The sequence below is a fragment of the Rhinolophus hipposideros genome (assembly GCF_964194185.1).
Source record: "Rhinolophus hipposideros genome assembly, chromosome: 6".
Classification (NCBI taxonomy): Eukaryota; Metazoa; Chordata; class Mammalia; order Chiroptera; family Rhinolophidae; genus Rhinolophus; species Rhinolophus hipposideros.
In genome coordinates this window covers 46,763,569-46,789,909 of record NC_138052.1, presented here as the reverse complement: position 1 = coordinate 46,789,909, position 26,341 = coordinate 46,763,569, and the positions used below count along the sequence as shown (strand labels likewise).

Below are 26,341 nucleotides of genomic sequence, written 5' to 3'. Positions count from 1 at the left end.
GACAACAACTTGAAGCTGAATGGCACCCTCCACAACAAAAATTGAAAGGACAACAACCTGACTTGTAAAAAAGTCCTGGAAGTACACACTGTTCCCCAATAAATTCCTGTTCCCTTTCCCCAATAAAATCTTTAAAAAAAAAAAATCCACAGATAACACCATGCTTAACAGTAAAAGACTGAAAGCTTTCCCTCTAAGATCAAGAATAAGACAAGAATGCCTATTTTCACCACTGTTATTCAATATTGTAGTAGGAGGTTCTACCCGGAGCAACTAGGCAAGGAGAAAAAAAACAGACTGAAAAAGTAAACTACTTTTATTTGAAGATAACATGACATTATACATATATAGAAAATACTGAGAAATTCACACATGCAATTAGAGCTATTAAGTTTAGAAAAATGCCTGGATACAAGATCAATAACAAAAATCAATTGTATTTCTTTACACTAGCAATGAACAATCCAAACATAAAGAAAACAATTTATAGCAGCATCAAAAATAAAGTACTTAGTAATAAATGTAATGAAAAGTATGAAAATTGTACACTAAAAACTATAAAACATTGTTGAAAATTAAAGAAAATCTAAATAAATTTAAAGGTATCCCATGTTTATCGACTGGAAAACCTAATATTATTAAGATAGCGATGCTCCCAAATTGTTCTACAGATTCACTGTAACCCCGATGGAAATTCCAAATACTTATTTCACAAAAATTTACCAGTTGATCTTAAAATTCATATGGAAATGCAAGTGACCCAAAGAGTCAAAACAACCTTGAAAAGGATGAACGAAGTTGAAAGATTCACACTTCCCATTTCAAATCTCACTACAAAGCTATAACAATCAAGACAGTGTGGTATTAGCATAAGGAGAGACACAGATCATGAAATAAAATTGGGAGTCCAGAAATAAACTCATACATCTATGCTCAATTGATTTCTACAAGGATGCCAGAACCATTCAATGGTAGAAAACATAGTCTTTTTAGTAATGTTGAAACTACTGGATATCCACATGCAAAAAGAATAAATTTGTACCTCCACTTCATACCACATACAAAAATTTACTCAAGATCAATCAAAGACCTAAGTGTAAGAGCTGGAACTGTAAAACTCTTAGAAAAAAAACATAGGTGTAAATTTTCAAGACTTTTAAATTTTCAAGGCAACAGTTTCTTAGATAAAACACCTAAAAAATAGATTTGGACACCATCAGAAATTTAAAGCTTTTGCATGTTAAAGGACACTATCAAGAATGTAAAAAGACAACAGAATGGGAGAAACTATTTGCAAATCATATACCCGATAAGATCGAGTGTCCAGAATACATAAGGAACTTTTACAACTCACAAATAAAAACATTAATAACACACTTTAAAATAAGCAAATGAGGATTTGGATTGTCATTTATCCAAAGAAGCTATAGAAATGGTCAAGAAGTGTATTAATAGATGCTCACCACCAGCCGTCAGGGAGATGCAATTCAAAACCACAATGAATTGCTACTTCATACCTGCTAAGATAACAATAATTTTTTAAATGGAAAATAACAAGTGTCGGTGAGGCGATGAAGCAACTGGAACCCTCATACATTGCTTGTAGGAGGGTAAATGATACAACACGAAGGATCTTTGTGGTAATGGAAATGCTATGTCCTTACTGTATCCATCAATATCCTGGCTGGTACTGTACGACAGTTTTGCAAAGTGTTATTGAGGAAAACTGAGTAAAAGATACACAGGGTTTCTATGTGCTATTTTTTATAATTACATATAAATCTACAATTATCTCAAAATAAAAGTTTTAATGTTTTTCATGCTATATTATCTTAAGTACAAAGACTCTTCCAATTATGTCACCTAGAGATCATTTCACCCATTGCTCTTTTTGGCCACCAGGCTCTTATCTCTTTCTTCAGCAATGGTGAGGCGGATACCCTTTCCACGGGGAAGAGAAATCCATGGTTTGTTGCCTCTGCCAATGACGAAAATGTTGGAAACCCGGGTGGCAAAACTGTTGCCAATGGCATCTTTCACATGAACTACATCAAAAGAACCAGGGTGCCTCTCTCTGTTGGTGATCACACCAATTCTTCCCAGGTTAGAACCTCCAGTCACCATGCACAGATTGCCAGTGTCAAACCTGATGAAATCAGTAATTTTGCCAGTCTCCAACTCAATCTGAATGGTGTCATTCACCTTAATGAGGGTATCAGGGTAGCGAATACTGCGAGCATCATGAGTCACCAGATGTAGGATTCCTTTTGTGCCCACAAAGATCTTTCTCACTTTGCACAACTTGTACTTGGCCTCCTCTGGTGTAATACGATGAACAGCAAAGCGACCCTTGGTGTCGTAGATCAGACGGAAGTTCTCTCCGGTCTTGTCAATGCTGATGACATCCATCAAACCAGCAGGGTAGGTTACATCAGTTCGACCTTGCCATCAATCTTAATGAATCGCTGCATGCAGATCTTCTTTACTTCATCTCCTGTTAGAGCACACTTCAGTCTGTTCCTTAGGAAGATGATGAGAGGGAGACATTCCCTCAGCTTGTAGGGACCAGTGGATGGATGAGGAGCAAACACACACCAGTCAATTTATCCAGCATCCAATGCTTTGGAGTTGCTACACGCTTCAGGTGCTTCTTGGGACCACGAGCCATGGCTGCGCTGGGCACGGAAAGAGTAGTTTAATTTTTTAAAATACAAAAAAAAATGCCTTCAACCTCAGATGGGTCAATTGTCCTTCCATATATCCAGCTGGTTTCAATCATCCACTTGGTTCACACTCCTTTCTACAGCCACCTCCGTCTCAACAGATACCACCAACCACCACAACAACAACAAACATTTATTGGACACTTGTTATGTGAAAATAACTTTATGTAGTAACTTTATGTGCTGTGAACTTTATATGTACTAACTCATTTAACCCTCATAATAGACAACTTTGAATTCATAGTAAGTAATGAATAAGTAACTACTTTTCATAGTAAGTAGCAGCCTCAAAGACCACTCCCTCTACTTTATCCTCATCCATCCATTCCTCTTTTTTTTCCTTTTATAATGAAAAGGGTTTATTCCCCAGATTATAGGCAATCCTTTCACTTAGGCACTGGCTCCCACTTCTCAGGATCCTAACGCCATTCAAAATCCTTTCTTGTATTTTGAGCCCCTACTTTTCTATTACCTTTAACCTGTCTGAATTTAGCTACATTCACATCCCCTACCATTAAAAAAGAAAGCTTCCTCCAATCTTACTAAACATCAACTATTCTCACTCCTCTTTTCATAGCCACGTTTCTTAGGAATTGTTCACTTACTTTACTTCCTAAGCTTCCATTCAGTTCAAAACCCACTACGCCTTGATCTGGCTCCTCCTCCATGAAAACCTGACCTCTTTGCAGCGTCTGACACCACTACTTACCCGTTCCTTCATATAAATTCTCTTCTTCCAGCGTCGCTCACATCACCATCTGTGAGATATAAGCGACACAAACAACCTATAAAGAGGGAAACAAACTTATGATAAAGTAGGGCATGCTAATGGCCCCAGGAGGCAAAAGTGAGTGGAGACTGCTACTTTTTGAGAGGGGAGTTGGAAGGCAGAGAGGGCCACAATGGCCATGAAAACAAAGTGACCGTAACTTTCACCCTCACTTTCACCCTCTCTCCCTCATCCTTTTGGGTTATGGCCAAGTAACAGGAGCCTGGGACAAGCCCCGGCCACGAGAAGGGAGAGCGATACCGACGACGCAGACCGGGCCGGGGCGGAAGCTGATGACGCGTTCTTTCGTGCCGCCGGCGGAAACCGACAGTCGGAAGACAGTTGCCGCTGGGCACGGGACCACTAGACTCCGACGCGTGCGTGCGTGCGTGCGTGCCTGCGTGCGTGCGTGCCTGCGTGCGTGCGTAGCGGCGCTTCCGGCCCCGGCCGAGGCGCGAGCTGTCTCTTGCGGTTCCCATACGTGGTGTGTGAAGTTCTGCGGGTCTGGGAGGAGCCCGAGATCCGCGCGGGATGCTCTGCAGACGGGCGGGTTGAGGGCTGATCCAAGGCTCCGCTCGCCCCTGGCGCAAGGAGGAGAGTAGAACCGGCCTGGGCCGGTGTGTCCGTAACGCCCTGCGTCCGATGCCCTGCCTCTGGCTTGCGGCGTTAAAAAAGGGACGGGGGAAGGTTGGGGTGGATGGAAATGAAGGGTAAATAGATTTCTCTGCAGATCCAGTGCCGTGAAATCCTGAGAACCCAGTTTTTTTTAAAAAATGAAGAAATTAAGGCTTAAGGAGCTAGAGAGTCGCCTGCAACAAGTGGATGGATTTGAAAAGCCCAAGCTACTTCTAGAACAGTATCCGACCAGGCCGCACATTGCAGGTAGGGCGGCTGGTGACCATGCCCTTGCCTCGGGGTAGTCCTGTATGAAATTAGAACAGTTATTTAGATACGAAGAACGTCTAGAGGAAATCTGCTGTAAGATTACATATCACGTTAGGGAGGGCTTCCTTGACTACACAGCTAAAGACACAGACACGCACTTATCGCACTGTTTGGTGGTTTTTGCATAGCCCTGAACGCTGTCAGACGTGTTTTTAATCTGTTTCTATCGTAACACTATAAACGAGGGCAAAGAATTTGTTGGTCTTGTTCATATAATCCCAAGTGCCTGTAAGAATTCCTAGTTTGGAGCTCAGGAAATATTTGCTAAATAAGAATCAATTCAAAAAAAAAAAAAAAAAGAATCAATTCAAGGAGTTGTCCGCACAAGGAGTCCTGTGCTGTACTCTGTTCTAGAAATGAATACTAGACTTAGTCATTGAAGGACTGAGTTTAACAAATCCAGAATAGGTGCTATAAAAGATTAGGATGCATTTCAATTTTAACAAATGACCTGAGAATCAGCAATGTTGCTTTATGCGCGAGACAAATACTAGGAGAGAGTACAGGAAAAAAATTCACGTTTAATAAACGTATTATGAAAGTATTGAAGAGTCTTAGGAAATGTACTTGTTGGCAACACCTGCAAGGAGGAATCCTGTCCAGCTCCAACATAGTTCTGTTTCTAAGCTGCCAATGCAAGTCAAGGAAAATAAGTGCATCACTGCACTTAACTCCGAAATACTGTCTTAATTCCAACCAAAAACGGGCATAAAACTGTGGGTTAAGACAAGTTTTCTCAATTTAGATAATGACTTCTTTAATGTCTTCTGGCTATAGGGTTTCTCAGTGGAATCCAATTTTTAAAAAAATCACTTTCACATCCAATGTGTAACAAGCACATGAGTGCTAATTCTTTGAGATACCCTCCTCAGAGTCACTAACACCTGCAGCAATAAGGACAGCGCTGTCAGCCTGAGATGTCCTGTAATTGTTTTTGATAAAAACCTCTGGATCCTGGGGCATCAGTGATGGCCAGTAATCCTTGCTGGGTTCATATATCCCCACAAGGAGAGATCAGTGATCTTATTCATGCAACACTTCAGTATATCCCAGGCCATTGTGCATTTGAAAGATCCCTTTCCAATCACGGCAGCTTCTGCTCTGCTCCTTAATAGTTCTCTAATCAGCCTTCATTAGTAGGTTATATGTATTCATAGATCATAAATGTATGTGTGTAAAGGCTATTGTGGATGTAGGTCTTTTCCCATTATGGCTTAAACTTACCGTACCTGTCTTGGCTGATGACAAATGTTTTGCAAAAAAGTACTGTGCCATTTTAATGTTAATGCTTTGTTTGATATTAGTGGTTCCCTGACTTATAGATTCACAGATCAGTAAAATTTCAAAATAATTTTGGAGACTAATGTAGGGTTGCCAAGTTTATATATTGATAAGGAAAGATATTTTTAAAACCTACTTTACCATTCTTTCATAAGAGTAATATTTCAACCTCAAAGAATATGTGTGTATGGCAATGTTTTAAACAGGATAAGGAAAAATGAAACATTTTGACCATATTGTTCTCATTTTACCTCAAAAGTTTTGTCTTTCTTGGCATTGTCAGTGGACTAGTTTTGGGGAGCCACTGGTATGTGTTACTGTATTTTTTGAGGCCTCTTACTACATACCAAGGTATAATGCCTTATGTTTTCTAATTATCTGGAACACCATATGGAAAAGGACTAAATAATGCAAGAAATTGTTTTAGAGTCATTTGCACAAATTGGATTTTGGTCATCAACTTGCTTATTCTCTAATATGTTTTTTGATCTTTTAGCATGTATGCTCTATACAATTCATAATACATATGATGACATTGAAAATAAAGTGGTTGCAGACCTAGGATGTGGTTGTGGAGTGCTTAGCATCGGAACTGCAATGTTAGGAGCAGGGTAAGTGATCCAATATATACTACTTGGGTATGGGTTGACTTTAATAAGAAGTGTAAATAGGATCAACTGATTATATTTACAGGATTTGACAAGTATGAGGTAAGGGGAGCAAGAATCTGATAATAAGTACATTTTGAATGAGCAGAACATCAAAACAAACTAAAAAACAAAATGGTAACAAAATGGTAAGAGTAGCAGTCAGATACCACCTCCCTTTTTATACAAACCTGAGTTTTCAACACCTGCCAGGTTGGGAAATCACGCTGTTGAAAGGTAGCACTCACTCTTGGCCTGTTGGGTTGAAAAGATTATGGTTTTAATTTTATTGTGTTGACTTGGGAGCTAAAAGTAGTTACACTGTGTGTGTTTTATATTTACAGGTTATGTGTTGGATTTGACATAGATGAAGATGCACTGGAAATATTTAATAGGAATGTGGAAGAATTTGAGTTAACAAATGTTGACATGGTTCAATGTGATGTGTGCTTATTATCTAACAGAATATCCAAGTCATTTGATACAGTAATTATGAATCCTCCCTTTGGGACCAAAAATAATAAAGGTTAGTAACAAGAATAAGGTGTACTGGTGTATTTGTAGAAAAGCAAGTTTCGTTAATAATTTTTTTTCAGTTACAGTTGACATTCAGTATTATTTGATATTAGTTTCAGGTGTAGTGGCTAGCATAGTGGCTAGACGTTTATATAACTTATGCAGTGATCCCCCAATTAGTCTAATACCCACCTGGCACTGTACATAGTTGTTGCAACATTGACTATATTCTGTATGCTATAGAAGAAAAGCAAGTTTTTAAAACCAATTTATCATTGCTTAGGTTAAGCAATTTTATCACTCTATAGTAAATAAATCAATTTCTTACCTTTATAGTTATTACAAATTCAATTTCAACTTGTTTAAGGCGTGGATAAGGAATTTTTCAGTCTTTGTTTTTATAAATTTTTACTAAATGAATAGTATTTTTATTCATTTATTTATACTCCATTTTCAACGACTTACCTAACTCTTATGATATTGAATCTATAAAGGATTTTATACTTTTAGAACCTCTTTTTGATGCCTTAACACACCCTAGATTTTCAACATGTACCCATTAGTAACAGTGACTCTATGGCTATTTATTTTGTGTGTATGCTGTGGACAGGGAGAATTGGAAGTCAGAAAGAGGAGGAAAAGACAAGACAGTTTAAAAAGTCCTTGCTTCCACACAAACCCCCATTCTGATTACTACTCTATCTATTCCATTCTACTCTCTTTGAAAGTCATTAATTTGGAATATACTAAAATTTTACTTCAGCCTTATTTAACAGTATAATTCTGGTTTTATTCTGTCAACTTTGAGATATTTGGATATTTTACTTAATGTGTACCATCTTTTTGCTATTTTGTATGATTTAAAGTAATAATAGTTAACAGAGCTATTTGGTTATATAAATAACCAAATAGCTAAGTGGCTATTTTGGTTATTTATTAATACCTGGTATTCATTGAAAACAGGCATATAATATACATAGGAACTTTTTCTACTCTTAACAGGGACAGATATGACATTTCTGAAGACTGCTTTGGAAATGGCAAGAACAGCAGTGTATTCTCTACACAAATCCTCAACTAGAGAGGTAAGTTTAAATTACGCTATTCTGTCATTTATTTTTAAATTCATGGCAGTGTTTTAAGGATTTGCTGTGAATACTAAATACCAGCGTATCCGTTTCTCCTGACCTTTTTTAATATCTGGCACTAGAAACTGAACTTTTTCCTTTAACTGGCTAGCGTTTGTGATGAGCTTTCTTCCAGCCCGTATCATTTCTTTTATCAAAGATTTGTTCAGACAGGAATTGTTGCTAGGAAAGAGACTATAATTCAGGAGTAGAGAAGTATGGTATAACTAAGGTTACAATACGTCCTGTTTGCCTCGGTAAGTCGTGGTTAATGCCTGTAGTCCCAGTGTCCCTGTGTGGCCTGGTGCACAAAGGGGGGCAGTAAGTCCTGGTTTTTAAGAACACTGAGCCTGGACCTAAACTGATCTGTTTAAAACCCACCTCTTCCATTATTCTTCTTGCCAACATATAACACATGGGAGGAGGGTGTATAAGATGTATTCCAGAAAATTGGGGGCAGGGGTGGTACATTTTTGGGATGTCAGTATAACATGGTGATCGAGAACGGAAACTATAGAGCCGGAATGAGAACAAAATCTGCTGCTTCTCAGTTGTTATTTTGGTTGAGGTACTTGAGTTCAGGTTCATCACCTATACCGTACTCACCTGTACTCTGGGAGTATGAGGAACTGAGAGTACCATCTACTGTTATGAGAATGAAATGAGTCGGTATTTACAAAGCACTTGGAATAGTATCTGGCATATGTAATTGCTCTGTTAACTATTATGTATTACATGTATTAAGAGATTTTAAATCATACATGTATTAAGAGATTTTAAGGAAGTTTTATAGGAAAAAACATTTTGTATAAATACAATGTACTGGAATCCAGTTGGAAATAATTCTGAATATATGGTAATCTAACATCCCTTTAAAACTATAAAATTACATAGCTAAAAAATGTATACTGCTAACATGTAGATAAGCAGCAGAACAGAACAGAACTTTACTGGTAAATAAATCTCCATTTGATATGTGAAAGCAAACACGAGTGATTATTGGTATCTAAAAATCTTGTCTTGAGGAGGTCCCCAAGACCATCCTCAGGTTTGATGATTTTCAAGGAAGTCGCACAGGACTCAGCATACAGTCATCCTCATGGCTATGATTTATTACAGCTGATGGATATAGAGCAAAAGCAAAGGGAAAGGTGCAAAGGTCAGAGTCCAGGGGAAACCAGGTACAAGTTTCCAGTGAAGTCACACATGATGCACTTGATTTTCCCTGCAGTGAATTTCTGTAACAAGCATGTGAAATGCTGTCAATCAGGGAAGCTCGTTAGAGACTCAGTGCCCAACGTTTTTATTGCGGACTGATTATGTATGCACCACCCCATGCCTAGCACATAGCCAAATTCTGGAGTTCCAGGAGCAAAACAGGTATTCAGCATGAACAGTTTAAGCAGTGTGCCACAGTTATTAATTAAGGAGATGGGGAGTAAAAACCCTCCCAAAATCTAAGTTCCCATAATACTCTAGCCACTAGCCAACCTTATATGCAGGCCTTTTAAGAATAAGCAGTCATGCCTGCTATGAACTCTTTTCTGCACAGCTTGCATAATATAAATTTTGTCACTCATATACAGTTCATGCAGACCATGCAAAATATGCCAGTAAAAACTGCAATTAAGCAGCAAAGTCTAATTGAATGAACTCCTATAGCCACTTACCAAGGAACTCCCTTCTTTGTTGTTTGATATTACCATATTCCACCATTAGAAGGCAGCATTATCAGCATTGCCTTGGCTGGCTTAATAGTTGGATTTTAAGCAAATTATTTCATTAAGTGCATTTTAGACAGTGATTATTTCCATTAGCACAGTGACTTATTAAAGAAATTAATCTGGTATATATTATGCATACATGAAGGGGGTATGATGGGGGATGAACTTCTAACATTAATACAGTCCCTATTTTATGTTGTAGCTATATCTGCTATAAGTTTGTGGTAATTTTGCTTAAGTATTCTATATAATGAGTAACATCACTGAAGTCACTGAAGTTTATCCCAGACCCCTTAATTGTAGACCCTTGTCTTTTAAAAATGCTTACAGGTGCATTTGTATAGAGTAATTTTTTGATAAATATTTAGGTAAAATGTAAGTGTATCTTAGCAGATACGCTAATAATTAGCTGTGTGACTCTCAAAGCTGTTGCCCTATTGTTCTTCATTAGGCATTTTGAAAATTTAGTTCTTGGCTCATAGTTAAAGCAAAGCAGATAAGCCAGCCTCTGTTCTTTCAGTGTTTATCCCAAGCTTAGCCCATTCATTCTTTGACATCTCCGCCAGAATGAACCACATTCCATTGTATAAAGTCTAAAAACTCTTTCACTAACCTTAGGGCTTAAATAGCTAAGAAATTTCATAATTTACTTCTTACAGATTTGTCAGAGATCCTAAGATTCCATTAAATTACAATGTCATTTACATTCAAGGCTGTATCCTTATATAGAAATAGGTCCCAAACTAGGGGGAAAATATGCCCAAATTAGGATTATTTATTAAATTCAAGAAAAAACTATAAGCATAAACATATTGTCAGTATTGTTTATAACAAATATTTAAACCTAAAATTTAGGGCAAGTTAAGTAGTTTATCAATCAACTTGATGCCTTAAGTATTATGAATGCTACCACCATGAACAAAAATGATTGTAATATGAAATACTGGTATCAGTATTCGTAAAAAATTATGCATGGGTTCACGGGCCAAAATGGCAAGCAGGCCTGCTGTTGCAGTATCAACCGGTGGCTAGAGGGTATTCGAAAATGGTATTTCAATGCCGTAGGGTTTAATAAACTGGGGTTAATGTACGATGACACAATACATGTGGATGAAGATGTAAAAGAAGCAATAAGAAGGCTTCCTGAGAACTTGTATAATGACAGGTGTTTCGAATTAAGAGCATTGGACCTGACCATGAGGCAGCAGATCTTGCCTAAAGAGCAGTTGACAAAATATGAGGAGAATAAATTCTACCTTGAACCATATCTGAACGAGGTTATTCGGGAAAGAAAAGAGAGAGAAGAATGGGCAAAGAAATAATCATGTAAAGGAAATGTTTGGATGCAGCTATCTTCAAAGTATTTTTATGATGTTGTATAACTCTGAAATGTACAATTTAGAATTATCTGGGCTGCAAATGTATTACTTTAAATAAATATCTATTATAATTTTTTAAAAAATTATGCATGTAACTTATTTAGGGAAGTATGGGTAACTTTTTTCCATTCCTGTTAATGTTGGAGTATTATATATTTTTTAAATTCATAAAGTGATTTTTACAACAAATTAACAACCAAAAACTTTATGAAGAGGTTGAAGAATTTTAGACGTATAGCTAACATTTAGTACTTACCGTGTGCCAGGACAGTTCAAAGCACTTTTCATATTCCACAACAATCTGATGAGATACCATTATCATCCTAATAGATGAGAAAACTAAAGCACAGATGAGTAATTAGCACAGGGTTACATAGGTAATAAACAGCAGAACTGTAGTTCAAATGCAGGCTGTCCGATTCCAGAGACCATGTTCTTAACTACTATACCACACTGCCACTGAACTGCCTGCTCACGGAAACAGATACGTTGGTTTCCAGGATAGGTGTATATACTGATGATACATAACTAGTTGTACATACTTTATTACTTGGATTTCATGTAATTTGGCTCAAATGGTTAAATGCAGGGTGCCAAAAATATGTATACAATTTTAAGGAAGGAAAAAACTATTGAAATTGTAATGTACTCAATGTATACCAATAACAAAAGATGAATACAAGTCATGTGTATACATTATTTTGGCACCCCCAGTATATTGAAATGACTTCATTTATTTTCTAAATACTATCTATCCAATTGAAAAAAATGTAAGGGTCTAAATTCTAATGAAATTTTAAAAGCTTGAAAACAGTATCAAATATTAGTAAAAACAATTTTTAAAGATTTAAAAATCAGCTCACGTTAACATGTTATTTATGTTCAGCATATTCAAAAGAAAGCTGCAGAATGGAAAATCAAGATAGATATTATTGCAGGTAAGACAATTTTCTCCTAAATCTTAAATTATCTAAGAAAGCTACCATGCATTAGGTGAACCAGCATTTTTACACAGATGCTGAGGAAGAATACTGTAAATCATTTTTCAGTGTGGCAAAATGGCATGGTTGGTACTGGGTAGCAAATGGAGTAAAGGTAGGGTACCAGTGTTTGCCTAACGCTGTCCTAATTTATGCATTTTACTGAAAATTTCTAATCGTACCAAAGCATTTGATCACTCCAGGCTCGAACAGAATCCTACATCACTTCCCAGTGACTGAAGAGCTTGTGCTTGGAGTTGGTCAAACCTCAGTTTGAAATCCATTTGTGGAAAATACCACGAGATTATGCCTGGATTCCCTATTTCAATTTTCTAATTGCCCCTGAAGTCAGTAACATGAAGCTTTCTTTTTTAGTAGGAGATAGAATATAATCATCCACAATGTGAGTAAATCATGCTTGATACATTTTTATTAGTAAATTGGATAATATTCACAAACATCAAAATGGGGAAAGCATACAGCTAGAAGCTAACTAATCCAAATAATTCTGAAAAGCCTGAAATAAGAGTACAATGAGGGGGAAATGTGTTTTACATAATAAATTATGGATTAGCACTATGGTGTTAACCATATAATTAGATGTTACTGTTCATTATAATTAGTAATGTGTAAAAGATCAGTCTTCCTGTTATATTCAGTATTGTCCTTCCTTAAGGGAGTATAATATGCAACATGACGTACCCTAGGTTAGTAGTGTACCAAGCCAGGGCCTTGCTACTTCAAATATGGGCCTCAGCTCATCAGCATTGACATCCCTTGGGAGCTTGTTAGACTTGCAGAATTTCAGGCTCCCCCCGAGGCCTAACGAATTATAATCTGCCCCTCAACAAGACTTGACTTGAAGTGATTTGATTGCACATTAAAATTTGAGATGTGACCCAGAGAGTTAGAATTTGTTGTAAAATATGAAGGGTAGGTAGACTCATTGTCTGTCATCCCTTTAAAATGACTAGTAGTAAGTTTGGAGAACCTACATTATTTAGAATATGAAAAATGGGTTTTCATTTGAGAGCTTGTAATTAGCTACTTACTACCATTACTAAAACCCAGACAACATAATTTTTAAATAAGCATAGTTGTTATGAAATTGCTGGTTATAGATTAGGAAATTAAAACTAGGAAGGTACTATCATTTTCATAGGATAAACTTATCTATTTTTTATCCTTCTAAACTCTTCCTAATAACCTCAAATTTTGGTATAAATGATCAAAACAGCAGAAATGCCGATCTGTTTGCCATGGCTAATCTTGGAAATATGTCGTCAGCCCTTGAATAATACCAAGTTAAAGTGACAGGTCTAAAATGTTCAGTTTACCAGCATTTAGTGCTTTCTTAATTTTTTTTTAGTCAAGGGTGATAAATGCTTGGAAATATTATCCTTAGATGACTTTTGTTTTATAGAGCTGCGATATGACCTGCCAGCATCATACAAATTTCATAAAAAGAAATCAGTAAGTCTCTTGAAGTTTACAATAAGTAATTATTTCTAATGTTATTAAGTTGCCCAAGTAAATACAGAAAGCCAGCCTAGGAGACAGATTATGGGACGGGCCTATAACCAACAGCCAATACTTTGGTTTAAGGTAAATTCTTTCTCAAATGTTTTGGGCAGGAAAAAATAAATAAAACTTAAGTTTTTGCTCTTTTTATATAGTATATATTTTATTAGTTTGTACTAATACATTCTCATATTACAAAGGCAATTTAGTACAAGAAATCTTTCTTTTCATTTTGAATCATCTGAAATAACACATACAGAACTATACATTTTTTTAAAAAATGCTCATTTGGATAACAAAAAAAGACAAGGTAAACAACAAAAATGTTCCTTTCTTACAGGTGGACATCGAAGTAGACCTAATTCGGTTTTCTTTTTAAAAGCTTCCAAAGACAAAAGCAGCTGAAAACCTAATTAAAATGAATAAAAAATGTGTTTGCTACACTACTGGTCTCCGGCACCATTTTCTGTTTTCTGCTGTTTTGATGCAGGTTCTTCTTTGTCTGTTTCTTCTCTTGCTCTTTTTACTGCTCCTATACAATAACAGAATTTTTGTTAAGTGCACTGTAAGCCTTACTCTAATATTGACCATAATTCATAATTATTAATAAGAAAAAGTTTTCCTTTCGTACAGACCTTCGGCTATCTAAACTTATCTTCCAAACATCCTTGTTTTCCACTTATAAAACAGCATAACAAAGGTAAACAGTAATCCGAGAATGTCACTCATACAGAAGTTAAAAAACCATTATCACTGTTCTCTCCCACAAATAATGTCATGAAAGTACCAAAAACTTAGAAAAACTTACCAGATGCACCATTTTCATCACGTTCATCATCACTATCAAATTTAGTTTTCTTGCCCTGAAATGCTACTTTTCCTTTAGCAGACCCAGGCTGGGCAGCTTTATTTCCCTTTCCTTTTCCTTTAAATCTGCGACCTGCAGAGACATAATTTGAGAAATCAATGAAGAAATATTTCAAATCTCTTGTATCTTTGAACACAATTTTTACTCAAGCAAATGAATTAAAATAACCAGACTATCAGAGAAAAATCAGAACTGACCTTTTGACTTCCATTTGTTTAGAGATTCCTGTTGATCCTCTATGATTTTTTTCAATGCTTCTTTTTCCGTATCTCCATCTAGTACTTCCCATGTCACTTCTTTGTTTCTTAATTGTAAGTTACCGTTATTTGCATCTTTGGCTTTATCCAGTGCTTCTTTAGCTTTTTCTTTAAATAGAATTATTCCCTACACCAAAGACAAAATAAAAGTCACACCTTTGAGTTTTTAACCCCACAGTTAATTCCTTCAAAGTAATTTTTCCTTCCCTGCAAATATTCCATGGCATTCCCAGTTTCAATGAATTTTACTAAACATCAGGAAGTTACTACAAAACTTGCAGTCACTGACTGACACCAACAATTATTCACAGCACAACTGAGAAAACACCAGATAGCGCACATTGAGTGACAGTAATAAAATGGACAAATGATCAAGTAGAAACCATTTTCATAAACACATTAATAAAATTTTAATTATACCAAAAGATAAATTTCTATGGATTTTAAAACATTGCTAGAAAGGTATATGAATGTTTCCAAACCTCTTTTGCGCCTCTAACAAAGTCTATCCATTTTATTTCACCATGATTAGAGAAAAGGATGTGCAAATCTTCTCTACAGGTCTGATCATCTAAGTCCCCCGAAAATTTCAGCAAGCAGCCAATCTTTTCTTCTAGAGATTTCTGTGAAAATATACAAGTTTCTCAAAAACAACCACAAATCAGAAATGGCTTATACCATCTATACCTATACAATTAAAAGGCTAGAAACGAAAATGCTATTTGGAAGCTAATTTAATGGTTCATTTCCTTTGTCATCCTTTGTTCTACAATGGCTTCTGATTTAACTTATTTTTCCAACAAGTAACATTTAATTAGTTATGTACATATTAATTATATAAATCTGGTTATTAAATTATCTCTGGATAAAGAATAATTTTAGGCAATATTTGGCGATTTAGTGCAATGACAACTACAGACTTGCTTACATATTTTCTGCAAAAAGCCCTCAGACTTTATTCTCATAACTGTGAGCCATAGATTTCTTAGATCCCAGTAATAGATACTTACCATTTCAGCATTTTCTGCCAACTTTTGTTTTTCTTCTTGCTCTCTACAAATGAAAATGTATTTAGAATGTTTCCATATACTATGTTAAGAAAATTAAATCCTGATAGTTAACCTTGCTCATGATCACTAAACTATTAATATTTAGTAACCAAAGCCAGTCCTTAGGTTTTCTGATTGTTCAGTGCTAGAGTACAATATGGCCCCCAGATTATCAAGGCAGCTTAAGACTTCCATGTTTTACTAGTAAAAAAAAGACCTATTCCTATTCATTTCAGAGCTCATTATCAGCTCCACTTCCCAGAACCGCTATCGACCCTTGTCAAAGCTTTAAGGAATTAAAAAGGTTATGACTGGCTCAGTATACTTACTGTTTAGCTCGTAATTTAGCTTCTACTTTATTTTGCTTTCTTTCTTCATTTTTTTTTGCAAAGTAATCTTCCCTAAAGTACACAAAACAGAGACTAAATTCATGAGAACAAAGATTTTAAATTATATTCAATGATTTAAAACATAGTGTAAGGAATGTCACAACATACTCTATCAACATAATTATTACCTAAAAATTCAAAAGATGCCAAGGAAATTACTCTTTTTAAAAATTAACAGCTTTACTAAGAAATAATTCACCTGCCATAAAATTCACCATTTTAAAGTGTACAATGTTTTTAACAACTCATATTTTCCCAAAGAAACCTCACATCCATTAACAATCTCATTGGTTATTTATCATTCATGTATAGAAAAAAAGTAGTTATGTAAAATACTTGAATGTTTCCTAGTTTTCTATAGAGTTCATTTCACAAAAGGAGAAAATTCGAAAATCCCTGAGACCCAAGAATAAGCAATTATGAAAATCACATGTTAAAAAATATATTTCAGGGTTTCACACTGACAGCGTCATCACAGTGCGTCTCAGTCCACTAGGTTTAACACACTAGGTTTAACACACAGCGTTTAGAAGACTGAATGCAAGAGTGGAGGACTATGATCCTAACTTTATCATGAAAATGCTCTGGTTTGTCCTCATTTTAGACACACATATTAAAGAATGTGATCTGAAATCCTTATTAAATAATCCTTTGTATTGTATAAAAATATAGGCCTATATACAGACTATGAGAAACAAGGATAAAAATTGTAGTGATTTACTCTCTAGCCACACCAACAGCTCAAATTTTAGTATGCAGCCTGATTAGAAATTTTAGATGCAAAATAAGTACTAAAATTTAACCTTCTTTATTAGTTGCTGACAGAGAAAAGGTACTAATAAACACTTCCTTATAGTCTCAAAGGACTAACAGTTTCCACTAAGCAAATTTCAAGCACTTCTCAAAGGATGCCTATGGATACAAAAAATACTGTCCTTACAGGAAATGTAATCCATGCTCCTTACCCCAGTGTGTCAATTCCATATAACTAAGTGGCCAGAGAAACATCGCAAAAAGACTTACTTGAAAAGTATTAGTAGATCTGTGTCTTTGTACTTCTGGCCAGGGGTCTCAACAAACTTCTTAGCAGATTCAATGCTATCAAACACAGCAAATATTGATCCCTTTTAAAAGGGGAAGAAAATATATTTTTTTAATATGTCTGATATATTTTCAACTAGAAAAAGTCTGTAACTGGAAAAGGTCTGTAACATCAAGTAGCCATACCTTAAATGCTTTGTGCAACGTTCTTCTCATCTGAATGTTTAGTACTTGACCTTTATCTTCTAACCATTCCTTTATGTCATCAAGGGTTGCATCAGTTGGGAAGCCTTTCTGTAAAGAGTAGGAAGAAATGTACAAATCAGGTAAACAATTTGCCAGAAATTCTGATTCATTTTGTCTTGAAATGAAGGCAGGATATACTTCTCTATCTATCTCACTCTTGCTCTGTGTCTCTTAAATGTTTAACAGCTCTGGTTAAGAGCCATTGTTCTCCAATGCAATCAAATTGGCTCATTTATCTGGGATTTGCTTCAAAATAATCAGTTTGAACAGAGACAGAACAAGATTAATCATGTTAATAACCGTTGAAGTTCGATGATGTACATTATATATCCAATCTATTCTTATGTCTGAAATTTTCAAGAATAAAAAAATTAGTATGCTAAAGAAAATTACTAGTTTAGCTGTTGATAAATAAGAACAGTTGATATGCACTGGGTGCTTAGAATATGCCGAAGATTTTGTCCAGTGGTATTTGGGTTTTTCGTTTAATTCTCACAACAGTTCTATAAGGTGAAAAATATTATCCCCATTTATAAAGATAAGGCTCAGAGCGGTTAAGAACACTGCCCAAAGACATATATATAGTAAGTGGTGAAACTATGATTCCTGAGACCTTTTTCTTACCCACTCTACAGTATGTACTTTCTAAATAAATGTAAGATATAATCAAATGCATTAAAGGCCCACTTACAATATAAACAGATCTGTTTTTCACATCATTTTTATACTCATCAGTCACTTCAGGGAGGGGTTTGTTTGGCGATCTTCTAATTTTAGTTTTATCTTCACTTATTTCCATGAGTTCTGCCTTTGATTTGCTTAATGCTTCTACTATGACATTAAAGTCTGTTGTTAGACGGTTTAACCTGAAGAAAATAGACATAGAAGTACTGTAAGACTTGCAAGTAACACCTGTAGACAGAAAATCTAAAGATGACTTTTAAAAGGGTTTTTTACCTATTGAATTTTATCATTATTTCCAAAGGTACCCAACCTTCATCCAGTTTGATCTGTTCCTTTAAAAATTTGTCCCGTGGCAAATTGAAGTCACCAAAATAATACTGCAAAATAATTATAATATATTTCAGAGCATTGTGTAATACTCCAATCCTAGATTTTATTTTTATTACCATTACATCACCAAGTTCTATTCTTTAAAAATACATGTCATAACTTAAGAGGCAATAAATATTTTCTCCTAAATACACTTAATAAAATATAATACAAATTAACAAAAAGATAAAACTAAAACTTGATTACTGAAAGAATGTAATTAACAGATAAGCCAACAGACTAGAAAGCCTTACGACAAATACCTACTTAAGGATTTAGTATGTGAAAAACCTCGTTTCAAATCAGTGTGGAAAGAACGTATTGTCAAGTTTAAAAAAACTGGAATAATCTGGTTAATCACTATTTTTTTTGTTCTTTTATTTCCTTTTTATTTTTTTATTAGCCTTTGAGAAGCTTCCAGATTTTGTAGTTAAATGATTCAGGATCTCATCAGTAACCCATCTAGTAAACAGACTGATGCTCAGAGCTCTATTTTATAAAGTTAAAAAAACAGGTGAGCATATATCTAAGCAGTCACCCTTTTTCAGTATAAATGCAAGGAAAAAAACTATATATGAAAAGCCCTAGGTGTGACTTCTTGGAATGACAAAAGTAGCATAAAAAGTAAACACAAAGACAAACACAGAAGTTTGTTAGTAATTCTTATAAAAAACAAACACAGAAACACAAACACAGAAGTTTGTTATAATTCTTATAAAAAACCAAAAACCTTAAAAGAATGAGTAAAGAATGTTTTTAAAAATTACTAAAACTAAAAATGGACTATAAACATAAAAAGTTCAAAGAAATGTAAATTAAAGCAATGAAATGGCATTTTTCACCTAACAAATTGGCCAAAATTCTAAAAACAAGAACACTTAACCTAGGCCTGAACGCAGAGAAATGGTCATGCCAGAGACATAAACTAGCAATAAGTACTGCAAGTTTTTAAAAACGTGCATAACCCTTGACCCAGTACATCTCCTTTTAGGAATTTTATCTTAAGTCAGTAAACATGTTTACTAAGATTTATAGATAAAGATATTCATCATAAAACTAATACAACTAAAAATAATGGAAATATCCTACATATCAAATAGGGGATTGGGTATTTTATTGATGACAAAACTACTCCTCCAAAATGTATGTTAGTGTAGAAGGATATTCATTAGGCTTTTAACCTTGATTACCTCAGGAGGGTGGGATTTGAGAGAGGTAGCAGGTTGTAGAAGGGACACTATTTCTTTATACATATTTTTATTGTTCTAAATATTAAACACAAAATAATTTGTAATTTTCCTTCACAATTATAAAGAAATCATTACAAAAAGTTGCAATATAGGAGATTTAAAATGGCAGAGAAGTGGAAATTAAAAAATAATTGCGAGTTGCCAAAAAACACACCAAAGTACAGGATCTGAAGTTCTTTAGTAAGAATATAAATCATATTATTGTGACTATAAATCTTCAACTTAAATACTTAAGTTCAAAAAATGCTGAGGACTTTGAAAATAGATACTCTTAAAAATTACAACAGCGGTGGCTGGTTAGCTCAGTTGGTAGAGCGTGGTGCTAATAACACCAAGGTTGCCAGTTCGATCCCCACAGGGGCCAGTGTGAGCTGCGCCCTCCTTTAAAAAAAAAGCTAGTCTGGAGGGGCCACCACTTACTGCCTTTCCTCAGCCATTGAAAAAAAAATATTGCAATAGCTGAGAAAAATTCTTTGGGCAGAAAAAATAGGAACTTCAAAAATATTAAGTATTATTTAATAAGGAAGGTACTTTACAAAGGATTTTTATGTTATTAAGTGCCACTCTACTAAATGTTTTATATTGTATTACCGTATTTCTACGAAAATAAGACCTAGCCGGACCATCAGCTCAAATATGTCTTTAGGAGCAAAAATATAAGACGCGGTATTATATTATATTACATATATTATATTATATATTTATTATGTTATAAGACCCAGACTTGTATTATAGTAAAATAAGACAGTGTCTTATATTAATTTTCGCTCCAAAAGACGCATTAGAACTGATGGTCCAGCTAGATCTTATTTTCGGGGAAACCTGGTAAATAACATAATCCTCACAACCACTTTATGAGGAAGGTACTTCTATTATCCTTACTTCATAAACTAGGAAACTAAAGAAAAAAAGTCTATAGTATTATCTTTTCAAGTGTTTGTAGTCCTTTAGTTTCATAAACTGGCTCGACCAATATAAAACTATATACCATTGTATGTACATCTAATTCTAAGACTCAAAGACAAGCTAAATGTTGAATAGATCAACACATGTACTAAAATTAAATGTTCTTACTGTTATTTGTTTTGAGGCCCTAAATTTCCTTTCAAAGAGCTTGATTTGCAGTTGAATAGCACAAGGATCATACCTCAATCTGATGACAGATTTTGGCCTCCAGAGCAGCCACTTTTTCATCACCATTTTCGGCCATTGTGGCTATCTGTAAATTTTCCCAAATTGGCATTATTTTTTTAACATAAAACTCAAGATCAGAAAAAGAATGTTTTAAAGTTATCAATATCCCATTGTTTTCTTAAAAATCAAGAATTTTTAATTTCACAGGTTCAATTTCTCTACTCAATTCTCAAATTTAAACAACAGAAATCTTTGGAATAACCGATGGAAAATGAAAGACTATCAGTAAATCACTGGTCCATCTTCTATAACAAAACAAGTGGTTATCTTCATTATGCATCTCAGTCCTACTCGTTTGGTGTGGATCTTTTAAAATTACTCAGAGCTAACTTACCAAAAACTTGTTGTCAGCAAACATTAAATATCATAACTTTAGGGTGGAAATAAAATTCACATATTACAGTCAGGGCTCAATTGTACATTCAGGAACATACGAAAATGACAATTATACAGCCTGGGGACACTAAAGCGACGAGAAACTGGGGATAGGCCTACTAATTCACTAAGGTATTGGTTCATCTTCATCCAGTTTCCTGATCAGCAGGGCAGAAAAAAAGGAGGCTGTGAGGTTAGTTTGCCAGGGATCACAAAACCCAATCTTCTCACTTCAAATTACTAGCCTCTAGTGCTCTATAAGCCACCCTGTCATCCACATTGTACAAAAGTATATAACAATTCATTGAGGATCTCTGCCATTAGTTCTCCCTAGTGATGAACCATTCGTGGTACACTTATTGGAAGCATCCCTTACACCTGGTGTAACCAGCATACACATGGCGATTACTATGCAGTGAGCTAGATGCACACTGGAAGCTCTCACAGGGATTTGTACGGTGCACATGCCACTACAAAGGTTGCTCAATCTTGTGCATTGGTTTGTCGAACACAATCTACATTCCCCAGTTACTATCATGATCTGGGGCCCCTTGTAAAGCGAAGGGTGAAATAAAAGAACTACTTAGCCCCTACGAGACTTCTTAGGCCTACCCAACGTCGTTTCATCATGTACTTTCCCGCAATGTACAACTACATGTGAAATATTAGCCACACTTATCCATTTCACACAGAAGCCTTAATATGAGTGAATGAGGACCCTAAAAATCCAAGATAGTTACGGTGTTATGCCAGGGGAACACCCACAGCCCCGATTCTCGGGCCTCCACTCTGTCCCATGATTCAAACAACCCTCCCGAGTTCAGCCCGCACCCATCTCCCCAGAATCTCGCACGCTGGCCCGAAACGTCCCCTTCGGCGACACTGGAAGGCGGTGGAGGCAGGAACTTCACAGACGCAGTGGGGACGCGGGAAGCTTCTGTCCAGAGACTCCGCCGGAGCCCCGTCCCAAAGCAACCATTGGCTCGCCTGAGTCCCAGCCACGTGCAGGGAACCCCAGGCTCCTGCATTCGGGACCGGGGCCCCTGTCCGCTCTCCGCCCAGCGCGCTGCCTGGGGCCTCGGCCCACGCGGCGCACGATCCGAACAAGAGGAAGGCGAGGACCGAAAGCGCCCAGCATGAGGCAGCAAAGAAAGGGAACGCGCCGTCGCGCACCACGCAAAGCAGACCCTTTTATACCTTCTCCTCCTTAGGTGCGGCGAGTTGCTCACCTTTAAGGTCCGGGACCCGCAGAGCCTGGCCGCAGGATCACTAAGAGCGACAACAACACACGGACTTCCCAGCGAAGCCGGCTGGCCTAACGCGCGCAAAGAAGATGGGGTCAGTCCCGGCAGCCCTTGCGGCTCGAATGGGCGGGGTTTGGGGCGCGCCGAAGCCGGCGATGCGCATGCGCTCCGGCCGCGGGCTCCCACGGCTCGCGGAGTCCCGCCCACACTCCTGAGAATCGGGTTACAATATCCGCAGGGTGTTGGAGGATGTTATGATAAATATTTATTTTTAGGTATCTTTGGACGGCATTTGTATTTCCAGCCCTTCCTTAGGCTCTCCATTCATAAGAAGTGTTTGGCTTTTTTTCAGATTATGCATTTCAAAAACATTTAAAAATTATCCATGTATATCTAAACTACATCGTGTTCATGGAATCTTAGAATTAAGAAAATAATATAGTTAGTGTTTAAGAGCTGGAACTCAGGAATGAGACTGCCTGCATTCAAATAACAGCTCACCCACCGGTTTACAGACTGACCTTGGACAAGTTACTAAATTTCTTTATCCCCCATGTATAAAGTGGGTCCACTGATAAATATCACCTACTTTACTAAGTTGTTGTGAGCATTAAACGTGATACAATATGCACCTTGTTGGGACCTGCATCTGGCATATAGTAAGAGAAGCAGCATATGTCAAATTAAAACAAACAATTTTAGATGACCAAAATGCCATCTAGTGCAGAAATCTATTGCCTCTGTCAGAGCCCTTTCCCTTTAGTATACTTTTTTACACAATAATTTTAGTCACTTAATTTAAAAGAGTTCTTGTGGTGAGAAAATCTTATTTTTCCCTCAATTTTCTTGAAAATTTGAAGTAACTTGGTGAAATAGCCTGTTATGTGATCTCAGGGCTTTTTGGCAGTTCCAAAATACAGCAAATGTATTTATTTGGAAACAAAATGCAGTTATAGATTCAGTCTAAACATTGCATCAAGCCAATGAGAAAAAAAAGTATACAATTACACTCAGTTTAAATTCAAATTAATCAGGTTCTCTCTCTCTCTTTTTTTTTTTTAAGGAGGGTGCAGCTCACAGTGACCCATGCGGGGATGGAACTGGCATCACGCTCTAACCAAGTGAGCTAACTGGTCACCTCTAATCAGGTTTCCTTTTATCCACTCAACTAATATTTGTCTAGTCTCTATTTTGTGCCAGACATAATTAAAAACTTAATTCTCTTTTTGATCAAGTCAATGAGAATGTAGATATTTAATAGAACAAATCATATGAATGTCAGGGTACTTCCATTCATCCATTCAGCAAAGTGTTTATTACATGCCTACAAACTTCCTGGTATGGAGCTTGCTTGGCACTGGGAATAAAAAGGAGACCTAGACTGCCTAGAGACAGTGGCACCTAAACAAACGTAACTGCTCATTTATGCCCCACCACGTCTGGGTAAAACTGTAGATACAGTCTACTGCAGAACATTATTTAATGTTCCCATCGGGTTCCTGGTCCTGTTAGGTGTATAGCTAAGAGTAAAATTACTAGGTCACAGGACAGGATTGTTTTTAGCCTTAATATGCATGGTCAAATATTATGAATTTTTCAAATATGCACTTTCCAAAGGGATCATATCATTTTTACTTGCACCAACAACATATTTGCTAAACATCCTGGAAAATGCACTCTCATTCTTTTTAATTTTGGTCATTTTAATGATGGTGTGGTAGACATCCTCCTTTGGAAAGCAGCTATCCAAGCACTTTGTCTTTTTTTTTTCCCTGGACACAAATCCTATGTTAGATACATGTATTGTGAATATCTTCCCCCCAGTCTATGGCTTGCTTTTTCACTCTCCTCGTGGTGCCTTTAGATGATTATGGCTTTATAAATTATGTTTAACAAAATTGCCCATTTCCAAATCAAGAAGATATTCTTCCCTGATTTCTTTTAGTTTTATTGTTTCATTTTCACGTTTGAATTACTTTTGTAATTCATCTCAAATTAATTTTGGGACACAGTATAAGGTACACTACAAAGTTCCTTTTTTGCTATGAGGATAGAAAATTAATTGTTCCAGCACTATTTATTGAAAAGATTGTTACCATGGCTAGTTCTAGAATGGTCATCCGTATTTAGAAAGAGGTTTTTTAAAAGACAAAAAGTGGGTCTGCTGTTAGCTCAGTTGGTTAGAGCACAAACTCTTAACAACAAGGTTGCGAGTTCGATCCCTACATGGGCCACTGTGAGCTGCGCTCTCAACAACTAGATTGAAACAGCTACTTGACTTGGAGCTGATGGGTCCTGGAAAAAAACATTTAAATAAATAAAACTTAAAAAAAAAAAAACAAGAAGTGAAATTAGCTACTTAAAAAACCCAAGTAGTACATTCATATTCATAGCAGAATTATTCTCAACAGCTAAAAAGAGGAAACAACGAGAAAGTGTTCATTGATGAATGGATAAGCATAATGTGTATACATGCAATGGAATGGAATTCAATATATACAATGCAAGGCATACAATGGAATTCAATACGTATAATAGAGTTCAGTCTTAAAAAGAAAGGAAATTCTGCAATATGTTATAGCCTGGATGAACCTTGAGGACATTATGCTAAATGAAATAAGCCAGTCACAAAAATACAACTACTATATGATTCCATTTATATGAGGCACTTAGAATAATCAAAATCATAAAGAAAGGTGCTATAATGGTGGTGGCCAGGGACTGGGAAGAGGGGAGAATGGTGAGTTATTGTTTAATGGGTAAAGAGTTTCAGTTTTACAAGATTAAAAGAATTATAAGGATTGATGTTGGTAATGGTTCCACAACAATGTGAATGGATTTAATACCACTGAACTGTACATTTAAAAGTGGATAAGATTATAAATTTTATGTTGTATGTATTACCGCAATAAAAATAAAGAAAAAAAACCCCGGATAATAAGCAGCTAAAAGGAAGATAATTCTCCTTTGATCACCCACCTTGGGCATATCCCTATGCTGATCCCGTGAAAATGAAGACATTTATAAATAGTGATTTTAGAGATTGCTGACCTGAATAAATAGATGGCCCTAGATATTTCTCTAGCAAAATGGGTTTATTTGGGAACAACAAAGTATTGCAAACCAGGACTCTGAGGTCTAAAGGCAAACCAAGTGCAAGTCCTAAGAAACAAACCAGAGGAAACTGTCATACAGGAGAAGAGGAACTTGGGAGCGCTATTATAAACAAAGAGTTCTTCCTCTTGGGCTCCGTGATCAATGTAGGGCCTGACAGTTCCCCCTTCTGGCCTCCCGAGTTCATTTTAAATGAGGTTTCTGTTTATTAACTTTTACAAGAGGAAGTTAAATGTGAAGTAAAGAATGTGCTGCCTACACAAAAGCTGATGTTACAATCTATATCAGAGTCCAGGTAGGAAAAGATGATATACTCAAACTGGGTAATTTGAAGAGAGTTTAATTAAACACTTTGTACAAGGATTTGGGCAGGCATACATAAACTCTGAAGGATAGTGCAGGGCTAGTAATATTGAGGGTTCCATTACCATCTGAAGGGCTGCCTCAGGAAAAGAAGGGAGTGGTCACTGGTGACAGAGGACGTTACAGAAAGGGCCCTAATCCAGTTCATGCCAACCCTGCAGGGACGGAGGCAAGGGAATAAAGATAGGAGCCTATCGTCCCTCTCCCTCTACTATCTTGTCATTGCTGCCTTTTGGCTGAACTCAACCAGCAGCTATGATGTTGTTCATATAGATTAACCTCCTAG

At 36.3% G+C, this 26,341-nt stretch overlaps 2 protein-coding genes and 1 pseudogene across 10 annotated transcripts; 1 reads left to right on the top strand and 2 right to left on the bottom strand.

Moving 5' to 3' along the window:
• Positions 1-1,740: 1,740 nt before the first annotated feature.
• LOC308499187 (small ribosomal subunit protein eS4-like) lies at positions 1,741-3,810 on the bottom strand (annotated as a pseudogene). Its single transcript, XR_013995428.1, has 3 exons — positions 3,754-3,810; positions 3,433-3,481; positions 1,741-2,670 (listed from the first exon to the last, which is right to left on the bottom strand). The product of XR_013995428.1 is annotated as a small ribosomal subunit protein eS4-like (transcript).
• An 89-nt stretch (positions 3,811-3,899) lies between these two features.
• METTL5 (methyltransferase 5, N6-adenosine) lies at positions 3,900-14,056 on the top strand (the record flags this gene model as incomplete). 8 transcript variants are annotated; one of them, XM_081052157.1, is made up of 8 exons in its annotated part: positions 3,914-4,109; positions 4,223-4,374; positions 6,215-6,329; positions 6,710-6,891; positions 7,884-7,966; positions 11,998-12,049; positions 13,515-13,564; positions 13,953-14,054. In XM_081052157.1, exons 2-8 carry the CDS (start codon positions 4,266-4,268, stop codon positions 13,989-13,991), a joined length of 630 nt encoding a protein of 209 aa, XP_080908283.1. In that variant the 5' UTR covers positions 3,914-4,109; positions 4,223-4,265. The 8 variants fall into 8 exon arrangements, with proteins under 8 accessions (XP_080908282.1, XP_080908283.1, XP_080908279.1 ...); XM_081052158.1 differs by having other exon boundaries at positions 3,924-3,976; XM_081052156.1 differs by having other exon boundaries at positions 3,900-4,374; positions 13,953-14,056.
• On the bottom strand, positions 12,495-22,687 carry SSB (small RNA binding exonuclease protection factor La). The gene is made up of 12 exons (XM_081052152.1): positions 22,564-22,687; positions 20,913-20,984; positions 18,420-18,523; positions 18,154-18,328; positions 17,403-17,510; positions 17,199-17,299; positions 16,116-16,187; positions 15,748-15,790; positions 15,220-15,360; positions 14,678-14,864; positions 14,421-14,552; positions 12,495-14,144 (listed from the first exon to the last, which is right to left on the bottom strand). Exons 2-12 carry the CDS (start codon positions 20,973-20,975, stop codon positions 14,056-14,058), a joined length of 1,215 nt encoding a protein of 404 aa, XP_080908278.1. The 5' UTR covers positions 20,976-20,984; positions 22,564-22,687; the 3' UTR covers positions 12,495-14,055.
• Between the last annotated feature and the right edge of the window lie 3,654 nt (positions 22,688-26,341).